This window comes from Lynx rufus, unplaced genomic scaffold, assembly GCF_022079265.1.
Source record: "Lynx rufus isolate CCGP_SWC_20201006 ecotype Redwood Valley unplaced genomic scaffold, mLynRuf1.p SCAF_16, whole genome shotgun sequence".
Classification (NCBI taxonomy): domain Eukaryota; kingdom Metazoa; phylum Chordata; class Mammalia; order Carnivora; family Felidae; genus Lynx; species Lynx rufus.
Window position 1 is genome coordinate 53,584,160 of NW_025814830.1, and position 27,341 is coordinate 53,611,500.

The window sequence follows — 27,341 nt, forward strand, 5'->3', positions numbered from 1 at the left end:
CACCATCTAGACGGAAACTTTTAACGTAAATACAGATGGATCCTTCCTTTACGTGGAAATGTATCTGAAAAGCACCCTGCTTCACGGTAAAAGGCCAGGTGCATTTCCATCAAAGTCAGGAATGGTGAGGGCCTATCACTGCTACTGAAGTTCTTAAAGAATTTGCTGATACAATTAAGAGAAAGAATAAAAGGCCTAGAAAGTGCAGAGTAGGGAAATTATCCTCATTTCCAGGTACACAATCGTTAACGATTGCATTCAACACGCTGTATGTACCTACCTCTCAGACTCGCACAGAGTCCTGTATCCGTCAGATCTCAATAAGGCTGGAGGGAAAAAGAAGAAATCACAGGGACCAAAACACTAAGCCTGGGGACTCCTTACAAAGGCCCACTCTCAGGTCCCTCCCCAGCCCTGCCATCTGCACCTCAGGAGGCTTTCTAGAGAATTCTGAGGCCCAAGGTTCAAAACCCCCAGACCACAGAATTCAGCAAGGTAGCTGGGGTACAAACCTAGGTAGAAAAATCAAGGGCTTTCCTATGTTTAAACAATCCTCAGGAGGAAAAAAAAAAAAATCCATATACAGTGCCGATACTAACGACAAAATCTACATCGCAAACTTCGATGTTCCCATCCTCGGGGACAGGAGGAAGCCACATGCGCCAGATGTCCGCCCTGCCTGTGCCAATCTACGTTCGATGTGGTCTCCAAAATGCAACCATCAAACTTTTTAGAAGGGTTACCAGCCGTCGGAGAAAATCAACAGGCAGGCATAGGGAGGAACATTCCAAAAGAAACCGGAAGTCATCGGGGAACAGCTCTGGCATTTTTCATCATAAAACACCACGACTTAAAGCATGAGGTAGAGACTCAAGTTCAAAGAGACACTCAGGTGATGAGACAGACAGTAGAACTTCTAAGTCAGTGGGAAAGAAATGTACCACTTAACATAAAAGATACTGGAATTTATTCTGGGACAAGATAGAGGTACATTTGAAAATACATTTTGAATGGGGGCGCCTGGGTGGCTCAGTCGGTTAAGCATCCGGCTCTGGCTCAGGTCACGATCTCGCGGACTGTGGGTTCGAGCCCCGCGTCAGGCTCTGTGCTGACGGCTCGGAGCCTGGAGCCCGCTTGGAAGTCTGTGTCTCCCTCTCTCTCTGCCCCTCCCCTGCTCATGCTCTCCCTCTGTCTCAAAAATAAATAACACATTAAAAAAAAAAAAACTTTAAATCCATTTTGAATGGATCAAAAATTTAGAAGGAAAAATGCAAAGCGGAGGGGCAGCAGCAGACAACAGCATTTTTTTTTTAAATCATAGAGTGGGCAAAAACTTTCCAAGCATACCACAAATCTCAGAAGCCTTAAGGGGAAACGCTGGCTAAATGGGACAAAATGTGAAATTCACGTATAGAAAAATCAAGTCCGACAAACTGGAGAAAAATACTTGGCATGCAAGTCACCAGCTACTTTGCTTCGTTCCAAAAAGCACTCTTGCACATCAGTCAGAAGAAAACCGACACCCTAGGACACCAGGAGGGCAGGACACAGACGGCTTTTGAAAAAATGAAGCTGAGACGTGATGAGGTCCACGAAAACGAAGTTTTAACACAGTGTCCACACCAACGCAGCAAACAGGTGCTCCCGTACGGCAGGGCTATGAAACCTCAAAAGAGGTTGGCTCATGTGTCAGCCTCTAAATTAAGAGGCATTTTTTGGATCCAACCATTCAACTTCTAAGAGTTTCTTCTTCCCAACAAAAATCACAGATGGGGAGACTCAGTGATCTCCACCAAAAAAAATTAGAGCGGGGGACACGCCGTCGCGGAAAACACAGTTACGCCGGGCGTGCAAGGAGTCCCCTCGTGGTTTTCTCATGAGTGGCTTTGCCTCTCGGGGAGGAAAAGAGCTGGACGGAGATGTAAGCCTGCGTGTTTCAAGCTTCCTTACCGTGTACACATCTGGCCGTTTTTTTAAGTAAAGGAAACGCGGTGGGGAAAAAACTAACAGTAGCCATGGTCACACCACAAAGAACATGCTTTCGCCTCCTCCTTCGAGCACCTTCTGGGGCCCTGATTGGTCTTCACTCAAGGGGAAACCACAGGTCCCCAATTCTTATTCCTGTTGCACAAAAGAACCAACTCTTCACTCGTTAAAACCACATGCTTCCCAGGCCCGGTGGCGCATGTGCAGAGAGCAGGTCTGTGTGTGGAGAGCCTCGCACCAAAAGGTCACCGGAAGGCTGAACGCCCCCCCCCCCACCGACCCCAGGCTGCCGAGCGCCCGGAGGCGCCCACCCTTCCTCGTGTGAGGGTGCCGTCTTGGGAGACAGACCCTGGCTGTAATCTGAACTCTGATGAGAATGAGCACAAGGAAGGAAAGCGGGCCGACAAAGTCTGACCCTCTCTGACAGCCATAAACAGAGGCAGCAGTGAAGGTATTTAAGGTACAGATACCAACAGACCTGTTACTAGTGAGGTATGGAGTTCCATTGACAAAAAAAATGTTTTTTATATTTGTTCCTTTTTGAGAGAGACAGAGCATGAGTGGGGGAGGGGCAGAGAGAGGGAGACACAGAATCGGAAGCAGGCTCCAGGCTCCGAGCTGTCGGCACAGAGCCCGACGCGGGGCTCGACCCCACGGACCTTGACATGGTGACCTGGGCTGAAGTCGGACGCCCAACCGACCGAGCCACCCAGGCGCCCCTAGTTTCCTTTCCGTGAAAGCAAATTCCTCAACAAACTGAAGGTGCAGGACCTACCTAACTCTTTGGATTTACGGTAATAAATAGAACTTACTACAGACAGATCTGAGGATCCTAATGTCCTGTGCCTGGGTTCCCAGCAGCTGAGAACAGCACACAACGTACCAGAGAAGCTTATTAAAAGCCGGCTTTTTTAAGCAGAATCAACAGTGACTAAGTCTGTGTCAGGCCGCTGTCCCTCTGCGCGCTGGCCAGGCACGCGCGTGCCTTCTAGTTTGCAAGGCCCTCCGCTCGGCCGGGGGGGAGCTGCCGAGTGCAAAGTTGGAGGAGCCTCCTGGCAGCAAAAGTAGAAGCTGAAAAATGCCCACAGCTCAGTTGACGATGGCTTAGAATCCGGCGATGTCGATCATAAGGGATCACGTTCTTCGTCAGATCTGCAGAAAGTGAAAAGTCTACGGAGAGAGAGGCGAGGAAGAGATACGTGTTCTGGAGACGAGCCCACAGCTCTTCAGGGAAGGACCTCTCGGTGCGGCTGGTTTCCTCCGGCCCGTCTCAGACACCCACCGAGATCGCAGTTAGCAGCCGGGGTCACTTGAGTTGGTTCAAAGTGAGTCCCTGCTATCGAATGGCCCGTCACCCCCCTCTGGGAGCCACTCTGGGCCAGGGGGCGACACGGAGGAGGCGGTGCCAGGGTCAGGAACCCGGGTCAGTACTTCCCAGTGACTCACCACCAGTTTATGCGACGGGACGTGGCGGGGCTTCCGCCCTCCCCACGTTTAAATCGGTGACAGAACCACACCTTGGCAGTGATCCGTAGATCATGGCACAGGCTCCTTTAAAACCAGCTGAGAAGGGCGGGTGTGGAGCCCGGCTGCCAACCACTGAGGACCCGTTGCACGGGGACACCTGCTCTCTCTCCCGAGTCTTTGGCTCTCCCCACCCCCCACCCCAGCACACTGTTTGTGCTGCTTTATCAACACAGAAATTTCATGTCAGGGGAAGCTGCTCCCCAAAAGCGCGGAGACCCACACCCCAATGCCTCTGCCCTTGACCAGCTGAAATGCAACATCAAGGCACGGTTTCGGCTGCAGGGTCCTGAGCAGAGGCCAAGCGCCCCCCGGCACGTGGAACCCGTCCTGCGCGGCAGGAAGGCACGTGCCCGTCAAATGCCCGGCAGAGGCCTCGGCGTCTGTGTCCCCGGATTGCCTCGGCAAGAAACAACACAAGGACCAGGTTGCTGGCCCTCGGGACTTCTGGGAGAGGCACTGACCAATCCGTATACGGCAGCAAAGGAATTTTACCGCGTTCCGGGTGGTGCCGGACGTGACCAGCATGGCTCCGTGTTGAACGTGAGCACGTGCGACAGAGGGAGGGGTCTGCAGGCTGCGCCCTGCACAGGGCCGCCGGGATCCAGCTCTGGGGAGGCCCGAGCCCGGGGGGCTCCTCACTCATCCTCCGGGACGTCCCGGAGCCCTTGGCTGTGGCGAGGGCGCCCGATGATCTCCAGCAGCGCCTGGGCCTCAGGGTCCACAGCCAGGACGCTCCTGCTCCTCTGGGCCTTGGGAAGAAGGGAAGGGAGGTGGGCGTCTCCCCGACAGCCGGGGACAAGCGGGAACGTCCTGCTGACTTCAAGCTCATGACAGCAGGATCAGTATCCCACTGTTGGCCACAAGGAGAACACAGTGGGGGCTGTGGCGCCCTCAGTGAGGTGCCCCCCAGCCTGGGAACCATCGTTGGGGGTCATGAGGGGCAGAGGGCCCATCGCAGGACCCCGGAACGAGAAGGAAGCCCAGAGCCCCCTCGTCTTGCAGACGGGCCGTGCACCCGCCCGGGTTCCCACCTGGGGCAGGGCCCTGTTCCAGAACCGGTTTCCTCCACCAAACCGCACGGAGCCCGGCAGGACTCCCAGCTCTGCCCTTCACCCGCGGGCATCTCTCGGTCCAGCAGCAGCCGCTGGGAATGAGTTCCGGATAAACCGCCTCCAGATGCAGGAGCACAGGGGCAGCGCGCAGAGAGCGGACGGACAGCACACGGAGAGACGACAGGCGACATGCAGAGAGCAGAGACGCGGAGAGACAGGCGACACGGAGAGAGAGGAGAGATGGCCCACGGAGAGACGACATGCGACACGTGGAAAGGGGAGAGACAGCAGGCGGAGGGCAGAGACGCGGGGAGAGGAGAGACGACCCGTGGAGAGACGACACGCGACAGGCAGAGAGGAGAGAGACAGCACGCGGAGGGCAGAGACGTAGAGAGAGGAGAGACGACCCGCGGAGACACGACATGCGGAGCGACGGCCCGCGCTCACCTGCTGCGAGCCCGGCGCCTCGCCCACTGCCCACACCTCCATCTTCTCAAACCGGAAGTCCTCCTGGGCGGACAGCTGAGGGCTGTGGTACGTGGTGCACTTGGGCTTGGCCTTGCTGTGTCCTTTCCCGAAATCGACATCAACCCACAGCCCAAAGTAATTGTGCTGTCCGCCCATGCCCTGCGGGGGGTGGGGGCCGAGCGTCAGCGCCTCCTCCGTCCGTCCGACGCCCCGTCCGCCCCTGCCTTAAGCCGCAGACGAGACCAGGCGGCTCAGAGGCGGATGCGGTTTTCCTCCGCCTTTTTTTAACTGCGAAACTCACACACAGCGCGGCAATTTCAGCATCCCGGCACCCGTCCCAAGCCGCTAAGACGGTCATCGCGGCGCCTCCTCCCGGGGCCGCGCCGGCCGGGGACACCAGTGACAGCAGAGCACGCCGAAAACCGGAGGCCACGGCCCCGAGACCCCAACCGCGAAAGAAGGAGGCGAGAGGTCAGCACGGACCCCGAGGTTGGAAAACCCGCGTCCGGACCCCCGGACAGGTGCCTGGCTCGCTCAGACCGGGACACTGCCCGTCGCCTACCGGGTGCGGGGGACGGCAGGGACCAGACATAGGAAGCAGACCCGGGGCGATCCCCGCCCGCCGCCACGTGGTCACGCTCAGCAGGCGGCCGGGACGAACTGCCCGTCAGCCTCCGGATGACCTTCCCCTACGTCCCGCCACCTCCGCCCTCTGGCGCCCCTGGTGGCCGGCGACTGAAGTTGAGCGAGAGACCACAGCAGGAGCTGCGGACTCTCAGGGCTGCCTCTCTCTCTCTCGGGCTGATGACTGAGGACCCACTGGGTGCTGCTCCGGAGACCACCCAACTGCCCTTTCCAGGGTCCTCAGGCGGCCCCGCGGGGGCCCTGCAGCAGCCTGGGAAGGAACACGGGGCCGTCTCCCTCCAGACAAGGTGGACCGGCGAGCACAGAGCTGGAGTTTCCCGAAAGCTGCTTTGTGTTAAGGAGCAGAGAAAAGAGACAGGCTGGGGAGCTGGCAGGGGACCCGTTTGTCACGCGAACCAAGCTGGCTCACAGGTACAGGTGGGGGCCCGTTGGTGGGCACCCGACCCAGCTCCCACTCCCCCCACCCACCCTTGACCTTCACCCCCACCGTCTTCCTCCCGTGGCTGAGTCTCGGGCTGCGGCACAGAGCAGATAGGAGGTGTGTTCACCCTGACGGGAGCCCCGGTTTTGTGAGTCGCCCACTGACAACGCCCAATGGGTCCGGGGTGGGACCCAGGTCGGGGCGTGCCCCTCCCCCAGCTCATCGCCAGCCACAAAGGCCACAGGCCGGCCAGCTGACCCCGGGAAAACTGGCCGCGTCCACCGTTTGCACACCAGCCACTGACACACACCCCGACCGTGCAGGAGAGACTTCCGTCCCAGCTGTCACGCCAGCACGGAGACCCGCGCAGAATGAACACGGCCCACGCACGCAACCCAGCGCATACGGCTCCCCTGGCTCGCAGGGAGAGCGTCGGCCTGGGCACGTCAGGACTGGCCCCGCTGCAGGAAGGACAGCACCAAGGTGGCATGTCCCCTGCTCTCCTCAAGTCCTTACCAGGCCGTTTGGGATGGTCTGCTGCCCGTGATTCAGGTACATGTAGTGGTCGTTGTAGCCCGTGGAGGTATACACAGCCATGCGGGGGGAGGTGGAGAACAGGAAGCACCGGTCGTCCCCTGAAAGTGAGCAGGGTGTGGACAAGCAGGGTCACCAATGTGAGCTGGGCACCAGGACAAGCAGGGACCACAAACAAGCCACAGCTCACAAGGCAAACTCTGCACACGGGTCTTCCTGTGCCCCCGGAGCTCACCGCACACCGGGACTGTGGCCACCAGGGGTCAGTGGGCAGGTCCCAGACCCCGCAGAGGCCGGGCCTTCTCGCTGTCCCCCCACCAGCACCCCCCCGGGTGCCCAGAGGTAAGCTCAGGGCAGGGGTGGGAGGGGTGGTGGTGAGTGTACCAGCGGCTTGCTGTGGACACCTTCCAGCTCTCACCAAGGAAGACAGAAGGGGAATCGGCCGCTGCTCGCCCACCGAGTGCACTCAAGTCAAAAGAGCAGTCTCCCCTTCACGCAGGAGCCTCGCCAGCACAGCCCCCTCCAGTGGGCATGTGACACTGAGTGGATGTGTCCCCAGCCTGAAGGAATGCGTCCTCCCGGGGGAGAAAGTCTGCAGGTGCACAGCGGCCCCCGGGGCACTTGCGGCCAGAAAGGGAACACACGGGCAGCCGCGACCCTCTGCCTCCCCTCCGGGCACGAGTGTGGACGTTTGTGTGCCCCTCAGGGAAGGCGGCGGTCAACACTCTGGAAATGACCAGCATCCTAAGGCTCAGGGACTCCCTCCTGCCCGCAGCGATTTCCTCTCCACCAGCACCGTCAGCACCACGGACAGGGATGGAGGCCACACAGGGGGCCCCAGGGACCTCCCTGGGTGGGGACCAAACAGGGGATACTCCCCACAGTTGTGAGAACACGGCCCTGAGGCCTGGCTCCCCGGGGACATCGTGAAGGCACCTGATATCAAATCACCTGTACAAGAAACTCAACAACCAGCTGCCAGTACTTTGGGGGGTCCGGCCACTCGCGAGGTGGGAAGGAGCAGTCCGGCAGCATGAATGCTGAGGATGGATATGAAAGGGGGTTCGAGTCCCAGAGGGGCTCTGCGGGGCGGGGTGGGGGGGAGGATACCTCAGCTGGCAGAGTCTGGGCAGGAAACCCTTGGGCCTCCAATCCAGAGGGATCCACGAGGAGAGGGGGGTGGACCCAAGGTCACGAGGGACATCCTGAACCAGAGGAGGCTGAGAGAAAGCACTTCCTGGAGGAGGGACCCCGTGCTGGGACAAGACATGGGCAGGCAGGGAACCGAGGGGCCCCTGGCCACACTGCGGGGTTTGTGAGCGCCGGGGTCAGAGGGCAAGACAGATGAGCCTGGGGCCACACGACAGAGGGCTTTCCTCCAGGTGAAAGACTCCGGCTTGAGTCCACGGGCTTATGTAGCCCCAGAAGGCCGGGGTGTTTTCGGGCCGATGAACTGCTGGTCCCACCCCGCTGCCCCGGGTGCCCGTGCAAGCATCACTTTGTCCTGCAACCCCAAGGCTGGCTTTCCACCAACACTTCCTTGGCCCCAGACGCTAAGCGAGGCGACAGGCCCGCCAAGTGCACGTGGTCGGCGGCAGGGGGCCTCCTTCGAGGGCATCCGGGTGTGCTCTCGCGGGGAGGGCCGTGTCGGGAGGGCCACGTGGGGGCTCCCTTCCTAGGGGCGAGGGTCCAAAGAGTCATTATCAGCTGCAAAGCTGTCAAGCCACCAGAGAAGGCTCATCTAGGTCACGTCAGCGATACCCGCTACCCAAGGGACAGCCGTGGGTTCAGCACCTGCCACTACCCGCGGCACTCACAGGCGGCCTTTCCGCGCAGCACCAGTTCATGCGGTGCTGGGGAGCCCAGGCCGGGGAAGGCGAGCCCCCCGCCCAGCACCGGGGAGACCGTCTGCTCGGCCCAAAGCCGCCGGTCTGTCCACCGCACCACAGAAACGTAAGCAAAACGGAAGCGACTCGGCAGCTGCTACGACACGTCAGGCCCGCAACATCAAGCAGTTAGGGCAGCTCCTGCGCTGAACCTGACCTGCGTCTGGGACGCGAGGCTGCCCTCTGCCGGACCTCTGCCCTCACGTCTCGGAACAGCACGGACTGGGGTTGGAAAGTTGGGAGCTGGCGTTTTTCCACCGTTCTTACCGAAGACTAAGCCCGCTCGCTAATAAAACGTTAAAACCAGCAGAGACAGCCTGGAGATAATGCCAAAGGGGCTGGGAGGGGCGGAAGTCCACGCGACTCGCAGGCGTGTTCTTCCAAATGCTGAGGCCGAGCCCGCAACCGTGCGGACAGCACCTGTCACTCCCCCAAGGCCTTGAGCGGGGCCGGGCGGGGGGAGGATGCCCCATTCGTTCCCCCAGACACGGTGACAAGGAGGGTGGGGACGAGAGGCGAGCTAACGCAGCAGGGCTGAGACTGCGGCCCCCAGAAGGGTCGCTCAGCCGCCATCTGGGGGCTTGGAGGGTCCCCCGCCCCCAGAGCTGGCGAGAGCGGCTCCCTGGGCCGACACTTTTGTGCAAACGGTGTGGTTGAGGCCGAGCACCTGCTTTCGTCCCGGAACTCTGGGATTTGGGCACGTGCCAGGCAAAGGGCGCTCACGTGACCGGCCCCCGATAAAACCCAGGGCGCTGAGTCCCTACCAAGGAGCCCTGATGGACGGCACCTCACATGGGCTCTCACGCCTCATTGCTGGGGAATTGAGCGTGTCCCGTGTGACCCCGGGGAGAGGGCTCTGGAAGCTGGCCCCTGTCCCTTTGCCAACCTTGCCCCGTGTCCTCTTGCCGTAATAAATCACGGCCACGAGGAGGACCGTAGCCTGAGACCTACAGGTGCTCCGAGGGAGTCACTGACACGTGGGCAGTCTTGGGGGTCCCGGACACAGTGGAGAAGGGCTGGTGGCAGCAACGGGATTCAAGATCTAGGACATTCTGAAACCCAGAGAAAACCAAATCCTAGAACAAACAGGATCTCAGGGATTCAGCTCCTTCCACCCACCCAGTAATGGCAGCTGTGCCATCTGGACACGATGTCCCGGCCCGCAGAAGCTCGCGGAGTGGAGGAAGGTGTGCAGAGGTGTGCAGTGTGACAGAGGATGTGCAGGGAGCACATGGCCCTCCCACGTTTGGGAAGGCTTCCTGGAGGAGGTGACCTTGCGCTGAGTCCCAACGAGGAGGCCATGCCAACAGGTCGGGGGGAGAGGAAGAGAAGCGTGTGCCGAATCAGAGGATGGGAGGGTGCCGCTTGCGGGGGGTCCGGGGAGACTGCACACAAAGCACCAGGGGACAGGCGCGGGTCAGGAGGCTGGAGAGAAGAGGCGACCTCCTGCGGGCAGCGTTCAGGGTCTCAGAGGAAGGGCAGCATGTCAGACGCGCTGGGACACGATGGATGGACCGGGAGGTGAGAGGGAAACCAGGGGGCTGGTCAGGAGGCCCCCACAGAGTGGCATGGAGAGAAGGCTGGGGACGAACAGATGACCTAGTTCAGACACGCAGTCCCTGTCCCCAAGGGACTGCCTTTCCACCCCGTCTGTCATGCCTAAGGACCTGTTCAGGGCCGGTATTAACCATTTGGCTCCTGGGCGTGAGGACAGGGCTGCGTCGGGTCTCCCAGAACCTCCAGGAAAGGCCCGTTTCACAGCCGAGGAGACCCTCCGGGGCCACACGCCGGGGCTCACGCAGGGACATCGCTTCTGAGTGTGTGAGCGGCCTGCTGCCCAGGAGATGAACGGTCCTTTAAAAATGTTTCTCAGAGCACTTTTCTTTACGGAAGCGGAAAAATTTCCTTAAAAGACCGCCGTCCAGTGCACGGAAAGTCACATAAGAGCGCTCGAATTACAACGAAGTCACAAGACTGAAAAACCAGGGCAGAAGGGAAAGACAGAAGCAGCAACGCAGACGCACGGGCAGGGGACGGGCTGTCCAGGAAGGGGGGCGGCCCGTGGAGGAGACACCCATCGGACAGGAGCAGCCCAAGCCCCCAGCCTCCCCGTGGCCCGGACCCGGCGCGGTTTATTAATGCCGGGCCTGAATCCGGGGTGGGGATCCCTGTCCTCTCTGCCTTCCTCTGCTGTCAGAATCACAGAAGAAACCCAGGAAGCACCAGACCACATGAGGCAGCGTCTCCTTTCTCCTGACCACATCCAGAACCGCACTTGGAGGACACAGAAGAAAGCCCCGCTCACGCCCTGCTCGGCTCGGGGGTCCCCAGGCAGCAACCACAAGGCCGGAAGTCTCAACAAACCCCGTGCTACTGCCTGCGGTTTTGGGGGGCCAAATCTCACCTTGAAACTGAGGCTTGACCTCCCAGGAGCAGGACGCAAACCCACCGAACACGTGGCCATCACGGTCCTCGAGCAGCAGCACGCAGGGGCCCTGGTGGGTGATGCGCCCACAGAGCTGGGCGAAGCTGTGCCCGTGGAGCTCAGACGAGAAGAGCAGGTGCCAGCGGTGCCGCTGCTCCCTGGGCAGGTGGGCGTTGACGTAGATGACCGACGGCACGTCCAGGATGCTCTGAAACGCCCTCTCCTGGTCCACGTGACGCTCAGGGACCAGGGGGGCCAGATCGAGGGACAAGCGCGGGAGGAGAAAGCCTCTGTGGATGACCACGCTCAGGAACGTGGCCACGTGGGGGGCCCTGAACACCCAGTCCTCGATCACGGCTCGGTCACAGTCACGGTCCAGCTGCTCCTCGCTGCCTAGGGGAGGGGGAGACACAACCAGTGGGGCCATCGCATCAGCTGACATCCACGACCCCCATCAGAGCACCTGCCGTGACGCTCATTTGGACAGAGCTGTGCGGTTAGTGCAAAATGCGCCCCTGATTCCAAAGATTTGGTATCCAAAAAGAAATGTAAGATACCCCGATCACCTTTTATGGTGACCGCTGATGTTAGAGTATACTCTGGACACGTGAAAAGTAACTCCCCTGTTTCTTTTTCCTCTTTCAATGTGGCTACTGGAATATTTACAGTTTCACGTGTGGCTCGCACCAGTGCCTGCATTCCATTTTTATTGGACGGCAGTGATCTTGACCATCTGACAGCCGCACCTTCTCTCCTCTGCAAGCTGCGCTTCAGAGGCCCAGGAGTCAGCCAGGCCTCACCCGTGGGCCCAGCCCCGAAGCCCTCCAGCGGGTGTTCCGGAGACAGCCACACCAAAAGCCGCTGAGGGCCTCTACTCAACACAGCCAGTTGGCAGAGCTTTCCAAGTGTGATGTTCTCCAGGCAAGTCAGGGTAGTGGCTGGGTAACTTACTGGACACCCCCCACCCCAGTTTATCTGGGAAGAACGGGTTTCATGAACTCTGAATTCTGCTTCACATCTATCTACAGTCCTGTTTTATATCTCTTATCCACGAAGAATGGAGGCGATATGGTGGTGGTAACAGAAGACAGACCACTGATATTTTATACGTGTTGTTCTTCTTCTGTCCAAGTTCCAAATTTCACCACTTGGTTTTTGAAATATGACCTGTGTCCAAAATGCGTTTTAAAATCCAGCTTTATAATAAAAGAATGCTTTTATAAAACAAATCTACTTTGCCAAGGGATTCATTTGCATGAATTGGGATTCATTTGCATGAATTGGGATTCATTTGAAGCAGACCAAACCAAAAAGGTATTTTTAAATCTCAAGTGAATTCAAACACATATGGTTTCTCATCCAACGGGAACAGAATACACATGATTCTCAAGTGCACATGGCACATTCTCTGGAATAGTCCGCATATAAACTAGTGTGTAAAGCATGCCTCAGTAAATTTAAAAGAGCTGAAATCATACCAAGTACGTTCTTCAACCACAATGGAATGAAATTACAAATCAGTAACAGGAGGCGATTTGGGAAATCCACAAACATGTAGAAGTCAAATAACACACATCTAAGCAAGCAAGAGACCAAACAAAGGAGGAATCAGAGAGAAGTTAGAAAATACCAAGAGGAATGAACACACACACAACATGTACCGAAACTTATGGGATTCAGCTAAAGCAGTGCTTAGAGGGAAATGTATAGCCGTAAATGCCTATATTGAAAAAGAAGAGAGATCTCGAATCAATAACCTAAACTTCAACCTTAGGGAGCTAAAGAAACTAGACCAAACTAAATCTGAAGCCCCGAGAAAGAAAGACTAGGATAGAGACAAAGGAAGGAAGAAACACACAGAGAAAACCAACTGTATCAAAAGTGGGCTCTCTGAAAACATCCACCAAAAACCGAGAGACCTTCAGCTAGACTGATCGAGAAAAATCAACAGCCTCAAATGACAGATCAGAAACGAAAGTGGGGACATCACTGCTGACCTTGCAGAATAAGAGGAAACAGTAGAAATAATTATGTTAATTTCTGCCTGCTTGTGAATTTCCCAAATGCCTCTGGTTCATCCCATCGTGGTTGCAGAACATACTTTGTAGGATTTCAATCTTTTCAAATCTATCGAGGCACGTCTTACGGCCAGCCCAGAAGATAATCCAGAACAGAGCTGGAGGACTCATGTTTACGGATTTCAAAGCTTCACGACAAGGCTACAGTAACTGAGACCGCGGGGGTACCAGTCTAGGCGCCAAGGCCTCAGTGGGGTGAGCGCACGGGCCACTTGCCTCGGAGTTCCATCTCGGAGAAGAGCTGGGCGGCCAGCACCTGCACCCCGGGTGGGGGGCCCGGGCCCCTCTTCTGGGTCCAGCCTCTCAGCTCCTGTCTGAAGTTTAGCACGTGCACTACAGAGCCAACCAGATCCTCCGTGAACTGCAAGACGACAGTTTTACCATGAGTAACATTTCCACCCTGACCCATGACCTACCTCCTATCAGCACAGGGAAGGGCGTTTATCTTTTCAATGCCAACTATCATGGGCCACAGGGTGGGAGGAGATCACACAAAGGGCATTCACGCTCCGGCTCACCAAGGCCTCTGTCCAGGGTCCTGACCTCACCAGGGTCCCCCCCCCCAGGGGGACATCTCCCTGTGTCCCACCCTCATCCTAAGCCCCCAGGTGAGGATACGAAACCTCCTAAAGGGTCTCGCGGCCTCGCTACCTTCTGGACTTCTCTCGCTTTCACGGGACCTTCTGTGGCAGAAATCATTTTCATGATCACAAGACTCTTCTCCTCGGAGCTTCCCTTTAGCAAGTGGGACATGAACATTGTGAACTGCTCCCGGGAGACGCTCTCGCTGGGCGCCTTCGCCTTCCCCGGCAGGTCGAGGCTCCGCATGCCATCGTACAGTCTTGTGACCATCTCCGGGGGAAGGGCTTCCCCTAGGTGACTCTGTTGGGGACAAACCGGAGAAAAGGCTACATGGGGCCAAGCTAAGTGTGGCGGGATCGCAGGAAAAGGACCAGGGACCAAGAGCACCCACTGCTGCTCCCGGATGCTTCCACCAGCACTCAACCTTGCTAACTCCACGTGGACCCACCCAAGGGCATCACACCCCCCCCAAAATGCCCATGCCTGACGCATCCTGGCTCGTGGCTCCTCTTGGCCATGAGGCTCTTCCACAGTCTGTGCCCAGCCTGCCCTGCCAACTTTCCAGTCCCCACCAGATTGGCCACGTCATTCCTGCCTCTGGCCACTAGCTGCTCCTCCCTCTGCTTACACTTTCTTCATTCTAGACCAGTGGCAGCCACATACGTGTCTGAATTTATTAACGCGTGGAACACACGTCTGGGCACAGCTGATCTGCTCTCCTCCAGCTCTTACTTCTTACCCAAGGTGTTCAATATGTATTTTTAATTACATTTTATTTACATCTAATTCTTAATTAACATCTTGTCAATAACGTCCTGTAAATACGGCTCTCCGTTTTCACTCCAACATCAATCAAATCTGCTTTGCTCCAGGGATTACAAACGAATGGAGAGCGAGCGAGCAAGTCACACACACACTGAATCACGAACTTTCTTTGCAGCGGGGTCTGAAAACTGGATTCTCCTGGAACTGCGGACCGTGTCCGCACCGTGTGTGACAAGACGGATACCCTGAGGGTCTTGTAAGGCAGGTTCCTACGCTCACCCTCAAGAGTACTCCTAGTTCTGTCAACGTTTTCCAGGTTCTCCTGAAAAAGCAACCCACCCCTTCTTCCCCAGAAGACACTTCATTCAGTGGCCCGGTTTTCTGATCAACCTTTCACCCCACTTACCGTGATACATACACATTTGTGCACATCATTTCTACCCTGCGCTCATGCCTTTAATTGGCCTGGTTGCGGGACGCCTGGGGGGCTCAGTCTGTTAAACGTCCGACTTCAGCTCAGGTCATGATCCCACGGTTTGCGGGGTTCGAGCCCCGCCGTCGGGCTCGGTGCTGACACCTCGGAGCCTGGAGCCTGCTTCGGATTCTGTGTCTCCCTCTCCCTCTGCCCCCTCCCCTGCTCGCACTCTGTCTCTTTCTCAAAAATAAATAAACGTTAAGAAAAAAATGTAATTGCCCTGGCTGGTTCTGTCTGCTTCAGCTAAGTGGGTGGCCCAGGAAACTGGGGTGCTTTGGTTTAGTGGAGATCCATACACACATGTGCACGCGCACACACACACACAGCACATAGCTGTGACCGAGATATCCTCCCCGGCCGATTTCCTCGTCTGCAAAGTGAGCATGTTGGGGATCCCCAAAGGCCCCCCAGCTCCCACTCTGCACATGCTAAAGGAAGCGGCTGCTGGAACGCCTTCCCACACTGCAACCTCCACGTCACCCAGGAGGATGTGGGTCTTGCCTCTGTCTGGCCCAAACACACTGCTAAAAAAGCCCCATGGGGGACGCCTGGGTGGCTCAGCTGGTCACGTGTCCGACTCCTGGTTTTGGCTCATGATCTCACCGTTTCCTGAGTTCGAGCCCCGTGTCGGGCTCTGTGCTGACAGTGTGGAGCCGGCCTGGGATCCTTTCTCTCTCCCTCTCTCTGCCCTTCTCCTGCTCATGCTGTCTCTCTACATAAATAAATAAGCATTTAAAAAAAAAAAAAAGCTCCACTGAACGGGGTGCAAAGATGGGGAAATGGGCAGTTTGAACCCGTTGTCAGGTAAACGCGGAACTTAAACGTCATTCTTTTGTTAGGACATTAAGTTCCTAGGACATCAAACACTTACAAATTCATCTGAAGGCAAAGTACACTTGAAACTGCAGTTGCTGGGGGTGCCTGGGGGGCTCAGTCAGTTAGGCATTGGACTTCGGCTCAGGTCACGATCTCACACTTCGTGAGTTCAAGCCCCATATCGGTTAAGCGCGAGCCCTGCTCTTCTCTCTCTCTCTCTCTCTCCCTCTCTGTCCCTCACTCACTTGTGCCCTCTCTCTCTCAGAAAATTAAAAAAAAAAAAAAAAGAATCTGTGGTTTCTGGACCCACGAATCTGACTCAGACAGTCCCGCACCCAGTCTCGGAGGGAAATTGGGTGACAAGGGTTTAAGAGACGGGAGCAGGGCTGGCCCCTTTGGTCTCAAGCTGGAAGTGTCCCCCAACGCACCGCGGCACAGAGGCAGAACGGGTCGCGATAGAGATCACGCAGCCCGCGGAGCAGAGAACGCATCCTCTCTGCCCTTTACAGAAGACGCACTTCGCAGAGTGCCGTACGTCCATCAGACAACCACGGAGAGCCGACCTGGGCCCGAAGGCCACAGCACCTGCTCCGGAGTTCACGCTGACGGCCACGTCCCGCTCTCACCTTTACTGCCCCTCAGAGAGAAGGACCTGGGGGAGGTATCTGGGCGCTGCTTCTCCGATGACAGAGCGTCAAACAACCCATCGATCTCGGCCTGCTCCGCGGGGGAGAAACTGTGAACAAAACCTCGGCCCCGACTGGCTTCTGCTGTTGCCCATGTCTCCTTGTATCCGGCAGAATTCTCTGCGGAAGACACCACGGCACAGATCACGTCAGAGAGGTCAAAGCACAGTCTGTCACAGAAAGTCAACGTTGACAATCACATGGTCAGTCAGTCAAGGCCGAGTTAGCTGCAAAAAGGGGCTGGAACCCCTCAGAGCTAAGCAACGTTCCAAGGTGGTTCGGCAATGGAGTCGATGAAAATAAAGTGGGAAAGCCCGACCCCGGCCCCCTGGGCGCCTGGAGCATACTCATGACAGCCGAGCAGTCTGGACCGTGTTATTTGAAAACACGGTTCTAAAGGAAAAAAAAAAAAGAAAACACGGTTCTAAAACTCATTGTCACTGAAAAGGTAGAAAAATCAGTATGTTAATCGAAATACTCGTATTTTTTGAAACCTGACTTGAAAAAAGTCTGGAAGGCTGGGATGATCACACGTACTTGAATCAAAGCAGCGCCTTAAAAATACCACCTATAGGGGCGCCTGGGTGACACAGTCGGTTTAAGCGTCCGACTTCAGCCAGGTCACGATCTCGCGGTCCGGGAGTTCGAGCCCCGCGTCGGGCTCTGGGCTGATGGCTCAGAGCCTGGAGCCTGTTTCCGATTCTGTGTCTCCCTCTCTCTCTGCCCCTTCCCCGTTCATGCTCTGTCTCTCTCTGTCCCAAAAATAAATAAACGTTGAAAAAAAAATTAAAAAAAAAAAAAATACCACCTATAAAGTGAATGTGGGACTGGACAGGCGTTTCCCTGTGATCCTGGATCTGCCCCCAGCTGGGGGGGTCAGAAAAGCAGGGTCAGGGCCAGCTGGGTGGCTCAGTCGGTTAAACGTCCGACTTCGGCTCAGGTCATGATCTCGCGATTCATGGGTTCGAGCCCCACGTTGGGCTCTGTGCTGACAGCTCGGAGCCCGGAGCCTGCTTCGGATCCTGTCTCCGGCTCTCCCTCCCCTGCGCGCACACGCTCTCTTTCTCTAAACAAATAAACATTAAAAAAAAGAAAGAAAAGCAGAGAGGAGGAAGAAAAGCCTCTCAGGAGGCCAAGTCCTGTGGCTCATTCATTCCGTCCTTCGCCTCCATCTGGAAACCGGCCTTGGTGAAATTGCTTGAGACACAGGCACCGTCGCCCGCAGCCCAGGAGAGAGGAGCCTCAGGCCAGGTGGAGCCTGGGAGGGGGGAGGGGGAAGAGGGGAAAGGGGAGGGGGGAGGGGGAAGACGGGAAAGGGGAAGGGGGAGGGGGGAGGGGGAAGACGGGAAAGGGGGAGGGGGAGGGGGGAGGGGGAAGACGGGAAAGGGGAAGGGGAGGGGGAGGGGGGGAGGGGGAAGAGGGGAAAGGGGAGGGGGGGAGGGGGGAAGATGGGAAAGGGGAAGGGGGAGGGGGAAAGAGGGGAAAGGGAGAGGGGGAGGGGGGAGGGGGAAGAGGGGAAAGGGGAGGGGGGAGGGGGGAAGAGGGGAAAGGGGAAGGGGGAGGGGGAAGAGGGGAAAGGGGAGGGGGAGGGGAGGAGGGGAAAGGGGAAGGGGAGGGGAGAGGGGGAAGAGGGGGAAAGGGGAGGGGGAGGGGGGGAGGGGGAAGAGGGGGAAAGGGGAGGGGGGAGGGGGAAGACGGGGAAAGGGGAAGGGGGAGGGGGAAGAGGGGAAAGGGGAGGGGGAGGGGAGGAGGGGAAAGGGGAAGGGGGAGGGGGGAGGGGGAAAGAGGGGGAAAGGGGAGGGGGAGGGGGAGGGGGAAGAGGGGAAAGGGGAGGGGGAGGGGGAAGACGGGAAAGGGGAAGGGGGAGGGGGAAGAGGGGAAGGGGGAGGGGGAAGAGGGGAAAGGGGAGGGGGAGGGGAGGAGGGGAAAGGGGAAGGGGGAGGGGGGAGGGGGAAGAGGGGAAAGGGGAGGGGGAGGGGGGAGGGGGAAGAGGGGGAAAGGGGAGGGGGAGGGGGAAGACGGGAAAGGGGAAGGGGGAGGGAGAAGAGGGGAAAGGGGAGGGGGAGGGGAGGAGGGGAAAGGGGAAGGGGGAGGGGGGAGGGGGGAAGAGGGGGAAAGAGGAGGGGCGAGGGGGAAAGAGGGGAAAGGGGAGGGGCGGAAGAGGGGAGGGGGGAGGGGGGAGGGGGAAGAGGGGGAAAGGGAGGGGGGGAGGGGGAAGAGGGGAAAGGGGAGGGGGGAGGGGGGAAGAGGGGAAAGGGGAGGGGGGAGGGGGAAGACGGGAAAGGGGAAGGGGGAGGGGGAAAGGGGAGGGGGGAGGGGGGAGGGGGAGGAGGGGAAAGAGGAGGGGGGAGGGGAAAGAGGGGAAGGGGAGGGGGTGGGAAGAGGGGAGGGGGGAGGGGGAAGAGGGGGAAAGGGAGGGGGGGAGGGGGGAAACGAGGGGAGGGGGAGGGGGAAGAGGGGAAGGGGAGGGGGGAGGGGAGAAGAGGAGAGGGGAGGGGGAGGGGCGAAGAGGGGAGGGGGAGGGGGAAGAGGGGAAGGGAGGGGGGAGGGGAGGGGGAGGGCAGGCCACCAAGACCTGGCTGACCTCAAGGGGAAACGGGGGTACAGTAGGGATTCTTCTTCTTTCCTCTAGAGGAGAGATTCACACAACGTGAAACTAACCATTTTCAAGTGACCCAATTTGGTAGCATTCAGTGCATCCGCAGTGTCATGGGACCACCACCTCTACCCGGTTCCAACACATTTCCGTCACCCCGAAAGGAAACCTCGTCCCCCTTGGCGCTCACTCCCCGCCCCCTCCCCCAGCCCCCGGACGCCCCCTGTGGCCGTCTCCACGGGCGTCCCTGTTCCGGGACACTCATGTACGTGGAATGACACAATCTGTGGTCTCTGGGGTCCGGTCTCTTTCCCTCATCACAGTGTTTTCGAGGCTCATCCGCACCGTGGCACAGGCCACTACCTCATCCCTTCTCACGGTTGAATTACTCGGCTGGGATTGGTAGACCGTGTTTGGTGTATCCGCGCATCTGTCCTTGGACGTCGGGGCTGCGTCTGCCTTTTGGGGGTCGCGAATGCCGCCGCTACGAACATAGTACACAGATACTTGTTCGAGTCCCCGCTTTCAGATTTCGGGGGGACACACCTAGGAACCGAGTTGCTGGGTCATACGGTAACCCGATGTTCCATTTCTGAGGACCCGCCGAACTGTTTGCCATTTTCCACCCCAGCAGCAAAGCAGGAGGGTTGCAATTCCTCCATATCTTCTCCAACGCTACTGGTATTTTGGTATCTTTTTTCCTAACAGCCACCGTGGCAGGGGGACCCATGTGCCCCAAAGAGGACTCCAGTAAGGACTCACACAGGGACCGCAGCGCGCTTACAAAGGCAGCTGGAAAGGAGGGCCAGCAGAGCCCAGTCTGGGGCTGTCACTCACAGGCCAGCCGATCTAAATGCTTCCAGTCCTCAAGCTTCTCAGCAGCCCGAGAGCCACCCCCCACCCCCAGCCTTTGGGTTCCAAGGCTACCCGGTACCCCTGACCTTCCTAGAACTGGCATCGCCTTAACTGAGATGGAGCACAGGCCCCTCCCTCCCCGGCTCTGCTCACACTGCCCCCCCCTCACCCCCTCCAGGCTCATGCCTGACTTGCCTGCTCAAACCTGGAAGTCACAGAGACTCTGCCCGACAACCACCTGCCTAGCAGCCGAGCAACCCGGAGCACGCGGGCAGGATGCCTGTCCGATGCCCGTCACATCCCTGGCCGGCCTCTCGGGTGGACCGGCCCATCCTCCCACTGCCTTGCGGGCTCCCGCGTGTCTCTTCCGGGAAGCCAGCCTGGCCCGAGTACCCCCCCCGGCCCCCGCCCCGGCGGGACTCACTCCCCACCCTACAGCACTCCCGGGCCTCTTGGATCGGTGCCACGTGCTCTACCCCCACGACCGGTCCCCTGCCCAAGGACAAGCTCCGGGATGCCATCTCTATACCCCACGGTCCGCCAGGGACTCCGCACGCGCAATTCCGTTTGCCGAACCGTCCCGCCTGGAGAAGAAAACAAACCCAGAAGCCACCGGGGAGAGCCACCAGCAAGGATGGGATCCCCAACGGACACCACCCCCGGGCCTCTCTTTACCAGTGATGCTATCTGATTGCCCCGCGTTCCAATTCCCCAAATCCTGAGAAAGCCTCCTCCCTGCTCACAGCCAAGGAATCGCCCTCCCAGGGGGAGGCCAGCCTCTTTAAGAGGGACATCTGGAGGTAAAAGCCCACCAACATTTAAACGCCACTCCTCGGAAGTTTCCAAAAGTTCCAGGTGAGGGAACAGTGTACCTAGAGGCTGTGCCACGAAGGGGCCACAGGCCCCGCCTCCCAGGCCCTTCTTCTTCCTCTAATCCTGCAGTAAGTGACTCATCGTCCCCTGGGCCAGACCCCATCAGAGTGCGGGCAGACACAGAGAAGCCTCGGGCAGGCGCTAGGCTGCAGGAACTTCCCATCACACAGGGACAGACAGTTAAGTGCTGCAGGGCTCAGATGGGATCGAAAGGAGAACACAAGGCAGGAGAAAATGTCCCGAAGGACACGTCCCGGCTGGGTCTCCAGGCTCCCACAGGGGGCTCCCCTGGGAAGTGGGGACAGTGGGCACAAAGGCGCAGGGGTGCGGACTAAGATCACTGAGGGGAACCAGCGGGGCTCCGGAGCCAGGGGGCCCTCCTCGTCTGCCTCCACTCACCTCTGCCCCCCACCTTCTCCTCTGTCCCACGGGAACACGTCCCTCCACTGTTGTCTGAAAACACAGCAGGACAGAGTGGCCCGGCCAGATCTCCCGGGGGCCCAACCGGCTGTGAGAAGGAACATTGAGGACAGGAGAGGTGTAGACCATCAGCAGGGGGCCGGGCACAGGCCAGCGCCAGGAGACAATGGGAAAGGCCCAGAAGTAGGGCCAACCGGCAACACAGGTTTTCTTCAAGTGGGAGGGAGAAGGGTGTGCATAGCTGCTCTGTCAGGACTCCAGGCCTGGAGTCACACGGTGGGGAGGACATCAGCCCCAGAACACCCCCCGGCCCCCCATCCCACTGTGCTTGGCGCCGGCCGAGTGCCGGTGAACAGACACATCTGAAACAGTTCCAAGGACGGGCCCCCCTCCTCTGAAAGAACGCACAACAACGGCACCAAGTGTCCCCCAGTTCATCCGGCCTCGCCCAGGTCACTACGATCTTGCCAAGTCTTTCTCACCAACTCTGGGGAAGAAGTCAAGGCCTTCAATGTGTCCTTCTCCCCAAATACAACCTCCTGAACTGTCTCCCCTGGCAGCGGTTTTCTCGTGGGACCCTCGCGGCACGTAGGACAGCCTCTTTGCCTGGCAACCCGACGCTGGCCTGAGTGTTCGGTAGGCTCACAGAGACCAAGTTCTCTTTCAGCAGGAAGCACCTGGATGTTACTTTAAGACCGCTTACAGCAGCGGTTCCCAACTGGGGGCCGTTGTGTCCCCTAGGGCACATCTGGCAGTGAGGTCCGGCTGCTGATGGCTGCTGATGCTGACTGACGTCAAGGGGGTAGAAAGCAGGGGTGCTAAATCTCCTCCACTGCACAAGACAGCCCCCCACGACAAATTACCTGCCCCCAAATGCCACAGGGCTGAAGGTGGGAAACTGGCCTTGCGGTTCCCGGGGCAGTGGGGCGGAGCCCAAGGGCACAGATAATCCTGAATGCTTGCTTCTCAGCTCAAGGGCCTGAGCTCTGAAGTCACGGTGCAAGCCAAGATGGACAGACCCAAGTTCAAGTTCAGACACTGGCTGGTTTTATAACTATGGGCAAGTTACTAAGCCTCTTCCCACCTTAGTAAAATGAGGGAAGTGCTACCAGCCCCATCGTGAGGAAGAAGAGATTCAACGAGGCAACACGGGGCTTTCTGGGTGCCAGAAATGGAGAGAGATGGGCCCAAGCAAGGCAAGTTTGAGTCCCTCCCCAGGAACAAGGGAAGCAGCCCGGCCTGGCAGCAAGGAACCCCCTCAGCGTTGGGGGACAGCCAGGAGCCGTCTTCCCGCAGAACGGAGCCGCAGATAGCACGGTCAGTCCTCACAGCCTCCCCCGCTGGCCCCTGTCCTGGGTGCTCTCCCCTCTGGCTGCCAACATGCAGCCCCTGCCTCCAAGGGGCCACTGTCCTGAGGGCAGTCACCTGGCCCTCAGTGCCCCCTTTCCGGGAAGGCCCCCAACCACCTCATCAGGACATACAGACTTCAAGCCCTGCTTACATCCCAGAACCAGCGGCCCTCTGCGAAGGGCCAGCTCAGGCCTGGGCCCGCCGTCAGGCTGCGCTCAGTCCCTGCTGGCCGGAAGGTGACCTGTCCCTGCTTCCGCCCAAGGCTGGCTTCCCTTCCTCCAGGGAGCCCCACTAGCTTATCTGCAGGGCTGTTAGCCCTGGGGCGCTGTTTTTCTCCCCTCTGTGAACTTAGCCACCAGCTCCACTACCCCCCCACCCCCACCCCACAGAGCTAGTAAGCTGTGGTCAGAATACAAGATCCCCCACTCCCACCCCCAGTCCAACATAACCAACCCCCCCCCCCGCCCGTCTCCTTCTCCCACAGATGCTCCCCAGTTCTCCCCGCGTCTATGCCGCCTCTACCACCGCCCTTCCCGAGAGCGGGCCTCAACCCAGGGTATCCGGGGGTAAGTAAGCACCTGCTGGGACCCTCTGATCTTAACACACGAAAGGCAGAAGACGCGGGGTGATTTTGTGCTCCGACTGACCACGCGGGGAGGCCCTCCCTCCCTCGCAGCTGTCCCCCCAAACCCCCCACCTCTCCCGCCCTGGGGCCCAGAGGAGTGGGCGGCCAGAGAGGGGCAGGGCCCAAGCCCACTCCGGGCACCGTTCTCCCCCGGGCCCCGGGCCTTCGCCCCAGACCCCTCCTCTGGCTCAGCTGCTCGCTCCGGGCCGCCGGGCCAGCGCCCCCAGCCCAGCTCCCAGCAGAACCTGCCTTTCAGGTCTCCGGCATGGATTTTCCTCAGGAGCAGCCCGCCCCCGTTGCCAGGCGACAGCGCTGACGGGCAGCTATTTGCCCCAATAGCAGACATGGACGCTGAGGGGGCCGAGCCCTGGAAAGAAGTCAGCCAATAGGCATGCACCTCATGGCGCTTCGGCGGGCGGGGCTAGGGGCGGGGCCAGCAGGCCGGAAGGAGCACCCGGGAGCGGCAGGATTCCCGCGGGAGCGCCTGCAGAGGCGCAGGGAGGGCGGGGAGGAGAGAGAAGCGGCAGGGTTGGGGCCGGAGGCGACGAGGAGCACCTGGGGGGGAGGGGGGGGTGGGAGAGGCTGGGGTGTGGTTGGGATGAGGGAGTAGCTGGGAGAGAGGAGAGTGGGTCCAGTGGAGACAGTGAGGGAAGAGGCAGGTAACTGCGGATCCAGACGCAGGCGGCTCCCCTGTGATACCCCTAACCCGCAGCTTGGGTGCCAGCCCTCCCCTGCCCTCCCCCAGGTAACCGAGTCCTCTGCCCGCGTTCACTAACTCGTCCTTCCCAGCGGCGTTTAACCGTGCTCATATCCGTTCCAGCCTGACCCACTGTCCCTGACCCCACGCCCTTCTCCACCAGTACCCCCACCCCCCCTCGCTCCACTCCAGAATGTTTCCAGACTGTTATCCCAACTCGTTCACTTTCCATTCCTTCCTCAAACCCCTGAAACCTGGCCCCAGGGGCCCTGTCCCTAAATACAGCGGGCACTTTCAGTCCTCGCATGCATGCCTTATTAAAGCCCTCCTTTCTGGGCTTCTAGGTCGCTAGTCCCTGGCCTCTCTCTTCCCCTCTCCCAGGAAGTTTTCACCGAGTCCCTGCTGACTTCTGCTCTGCGGGAGTCCCTCTCCGTGTTCTCCCCATGCACCCCTTCCCGAGATAACAGCCTTCCTCGTGACTTCACTTCGAGCTGTCCGCTGTGCTGACCCCCAAGCCTGCACTTTGACCCCATGTGCTCTTAGCTTAGCAGGCGTCTCTGCAAGGCTGGACCTCAAAGCCAGCCCAGCGGAACCCAAACTCAGCCTCTTCCCTCCAAAACTGTTCCTCCTCTCTACCTCCTTCCTCGGCGCATGTCAACACCTGCCACGCCTCCTCGTTCCTCTTTCCCCAGGTTCTGTTTTACCTCCAAGATAGGTCCTGCATCGACCCCTTTCCCTCCATGTCCCCCGGAGCCCCCTCACCCAGGCCAGACTTCAGTAACAGCCTCCTCCTGGCCCCTTTGCCTCCTCCAACCCCCGCCCTAACCAGTCAAGGGAGCATTTAACTGGCAAATACCTATCTTGCCCCCTAGAGACGGAGAACTAGAATTGCGGGATCAGCTGGGCCACTCATCAGGCCCCAATGACAGACACAGACAGATAAAGCCAGCTGATGGTTTTTACTGATCCTAAAATTCACAAGAAACGTTCTTTCTCAAGGACGCGTGTCTGTACCTGTAAAGTATCAGAAAGATCCCTTTGAGTCGTGAATGTTTCACTCCAAAAGAACTTAAAACTCCGAAATCACAGGTCAGCCCCAACTTTGCTGTTGACGCTCTCTCAGTGACAATGAAAGCTTCCCGCTCTCGCCCGGAAAATCTGAGTCAACTTTGCCAGATGTCCAACCCAGGCGCCGAGCTCCAGGATGGCTTTGTGGTTCCCGAGAGAACAGAGCCGCTGCTCCACTTTGGAGCCCAGACCTGATGCTGGTCCCTTCCACTTGGCCCTGCTTGGCACCAAGGCCTGCTGCTTTCCAACTCCACCCAAACCCCACTTTGCCACAAAACCCTCTGAAAGCTCACGCTTTACCTTTGTCAGGGGAGCTGCCCAAAGTTCCCGGGGGCACGGGGTTCACAAAGCCGCCTTGTCAGATTGCGGGGTTGGTCCTGGTGGAAGGCCGAGGTCCAAAAGGGCAAAGTGGTGCTGTTCTCTCCGGTTCGTAGATGCACCCCGGACACCCGCTCCCTGCCGGGCAGTGGGACACAGCTGTGAGCTGGGTCCCTGCTCACAGCGCCCCCTTCATGATCTCCACTTGCTGAATGAATGCGGGTTGGGGGATGATAAAGAGGAAAAACCAAGCACAGTGAGAGGCTGTCGTGAGGCAACAGGTGGGAGAGAAGGGAACACACCGCATGTCTAGGCTTCAGAAGAACTCAGAAGCCATCTGAACATTCTCCCTTCTTGTGTCAAGGGTCTCCTGCCTTTCCAAGCTCTTTCTGCCCAGCCTTGCCTCCACCCTCCCTACCACTCACTTACCCCTTGGCCATTTTCCAGCTGGGAACCCGGCGAGGGGAGTTCCTTCCTGCTTCTAGCCCTGCGTGAGGGCTGCACGTGGCTGATGACAACCTGTAAAGCGCGGTCCCTCGTGGCACGACTGGTCTGAGCACCAAGGAGAAGCTGTCCAGGAGAAGCAAGTGTCCCAAAGCCCAGCGACACCGGTGAAGGATCCCCACTCTCCGGCTCATTCGGGTTAGGTCTGTGCCACCTGCAGCCAAGCTAGCGGAAGGATTGGATCCCCCTGTGGTTACGCACACGAGCAGGCTCAGAGGGATAAAAAGCAGACCGACTCACGGTTGGTTTGATAGTGTCCCAACCTCAAGAGCCAGGGACACCCCTGCGCCCATTGTCTGCACCGCCCCCCCCCCCAGCCCTGGCTGTGCTTTGGCCTCAGGAAACCCTGCAGTAATATTCACGGTGGCTACACCATGCACACAGTCAGTGTGCTTACCATCACCACGAGCTGGCAATTCTAAACAACATCGGTGACATAACTGTCCTCCGTGAAAAACGCTTTTACTGGTCTAAGCACTAAAGTAGGGGCTCGCTGGGGCACCTGGGTGGCTCAGTCGCTTGAGCGTCCAACTTCAGCTCAGGTCATGATCTCACAGTTCGTGGGTTCGAGCCCCACATCAGGCTCTGTGCTGATGGCTCCGATTCTGCGTCCCCCACTCATGCTCTGTCTCAAAAATAAATAAACATTTTAAAAAAATTGTAAACTAAGGGCTAGCCGACTTGCCCTGTGAGAGGCCAGGTAGTAAATGTTTTTAGGTATTTCAAGCCATTCAGTCTCTGTCACAACTACTCGATTCCGCGGTCATTGCACAAAACAGCCACAGGCAATACACGAACCATCGAACGTGGCTTGTGTTCGGCTAGGACTTTAATGACGGACACTGAAATTTGAATTTCGTGTAACTCTCGCACGTCATGAAAAATTCTTTTGATCCCCCCCCCCCCAACCATTGAAAATGTGAAGATCATTCATAGCTCACTGGCTATACAAAAACAAGCAGCCAGCCAGATTTGGCTCACAAGTTAGTACGGTTAACCGTCGTGCTTTAGTAATATTTATATAGGCTTGAAATTTGCACATTTGTATGGCATACCCTTTAAAAGCTGGGTGTTTGGGGGGAGAACTCCCCTTCGTAGGTCTGGCTCCCCCCCCCCATGGACTCAGCTGTAGGTGCTCATTTCAAGAGTAAGTTTGAAATATCAGGAATTTTCCAAAGTCACTTAGGATGTGGCTTGTGCCCCGGCTTCTCCTGGGGTACGTTTTCATGTGTTAAAAGAGCGGATTTGAAGGAAATGTTGGAAGCCTAGTGATCGCCAACGCCAAGAAACAGACCTTGGGCTACTTTGATGAGTTCATGCTGCATGACCCCTGGAGCTTTTGTGATTAACAATTCTCAACAACAGAGCAGGCTAAAGGCCTTTGGAATGAATCCCAAACACACAAAGGCATGAGCAGTTTTTCCGTTTCTGGAATGTCCTACGTAATGAAATTTGTATCAATCTGGGTCAAACGTAGGCTCGCGTTTGAAGCCTGCCCTATTTGTGGAGCTACGTGTCACGAAAGAAATTTAGGAAGTTAATAAAACAACTACATATATACGAGTGACTCAATACATGTAGGAGAAGAGGCGAATCTCCCCTTCAAAAAAACCCACAAAAACCAAAAAAAACCCAATAATTTATGTAGATGCTCTGTAGTCAAGGAGGTAGAGCCTAACTTGCCTGCAC

At 58.0% G+C, this 27,341-nt stretch overlaps 1 protein-coding gene across 1 annotated transcript; it reads right to left on the reverse strand.

Annotated features, from left to right (window-relative positions):
- Nucleotides 1-2,642: 2,642 nt before the first annotated feature.
- MEAK7 (MTOR associated protein, eak-7 homolog) lies at nucleotides 2,643-26,217 on the reverse strand. The gene is given in 11 exon segments (XM_047078851.1): nucleotides 2,643-4,262; nucleotides 5,013-5,192; nucleotides 6,616-6,734; nucleotides 10,924-11,337; nucleotides 13,239-13,383; nucleotides 13,674-13,930; nucleotides 16,296-16,383; nucleotides 16,385-16,466; nucleotides 25,131-25,286; nucleotides 25,578-25,817; nucleotides 26,050-26,217. Coding segments are annotated over 8 exon segments (1,374 nt in total). The 5' UTR covers nucleotides 16,442-16,466; nucleotides 25,131-25,286; nucleotides 25,578-25,817; nucleotides 26,050-26,217; the 3' UTR covers nucleotides 2,643-4,148.
- Between the last annotated feature and the right edge of the window lie 1,124 nt (nucleotides 26,218-27,341).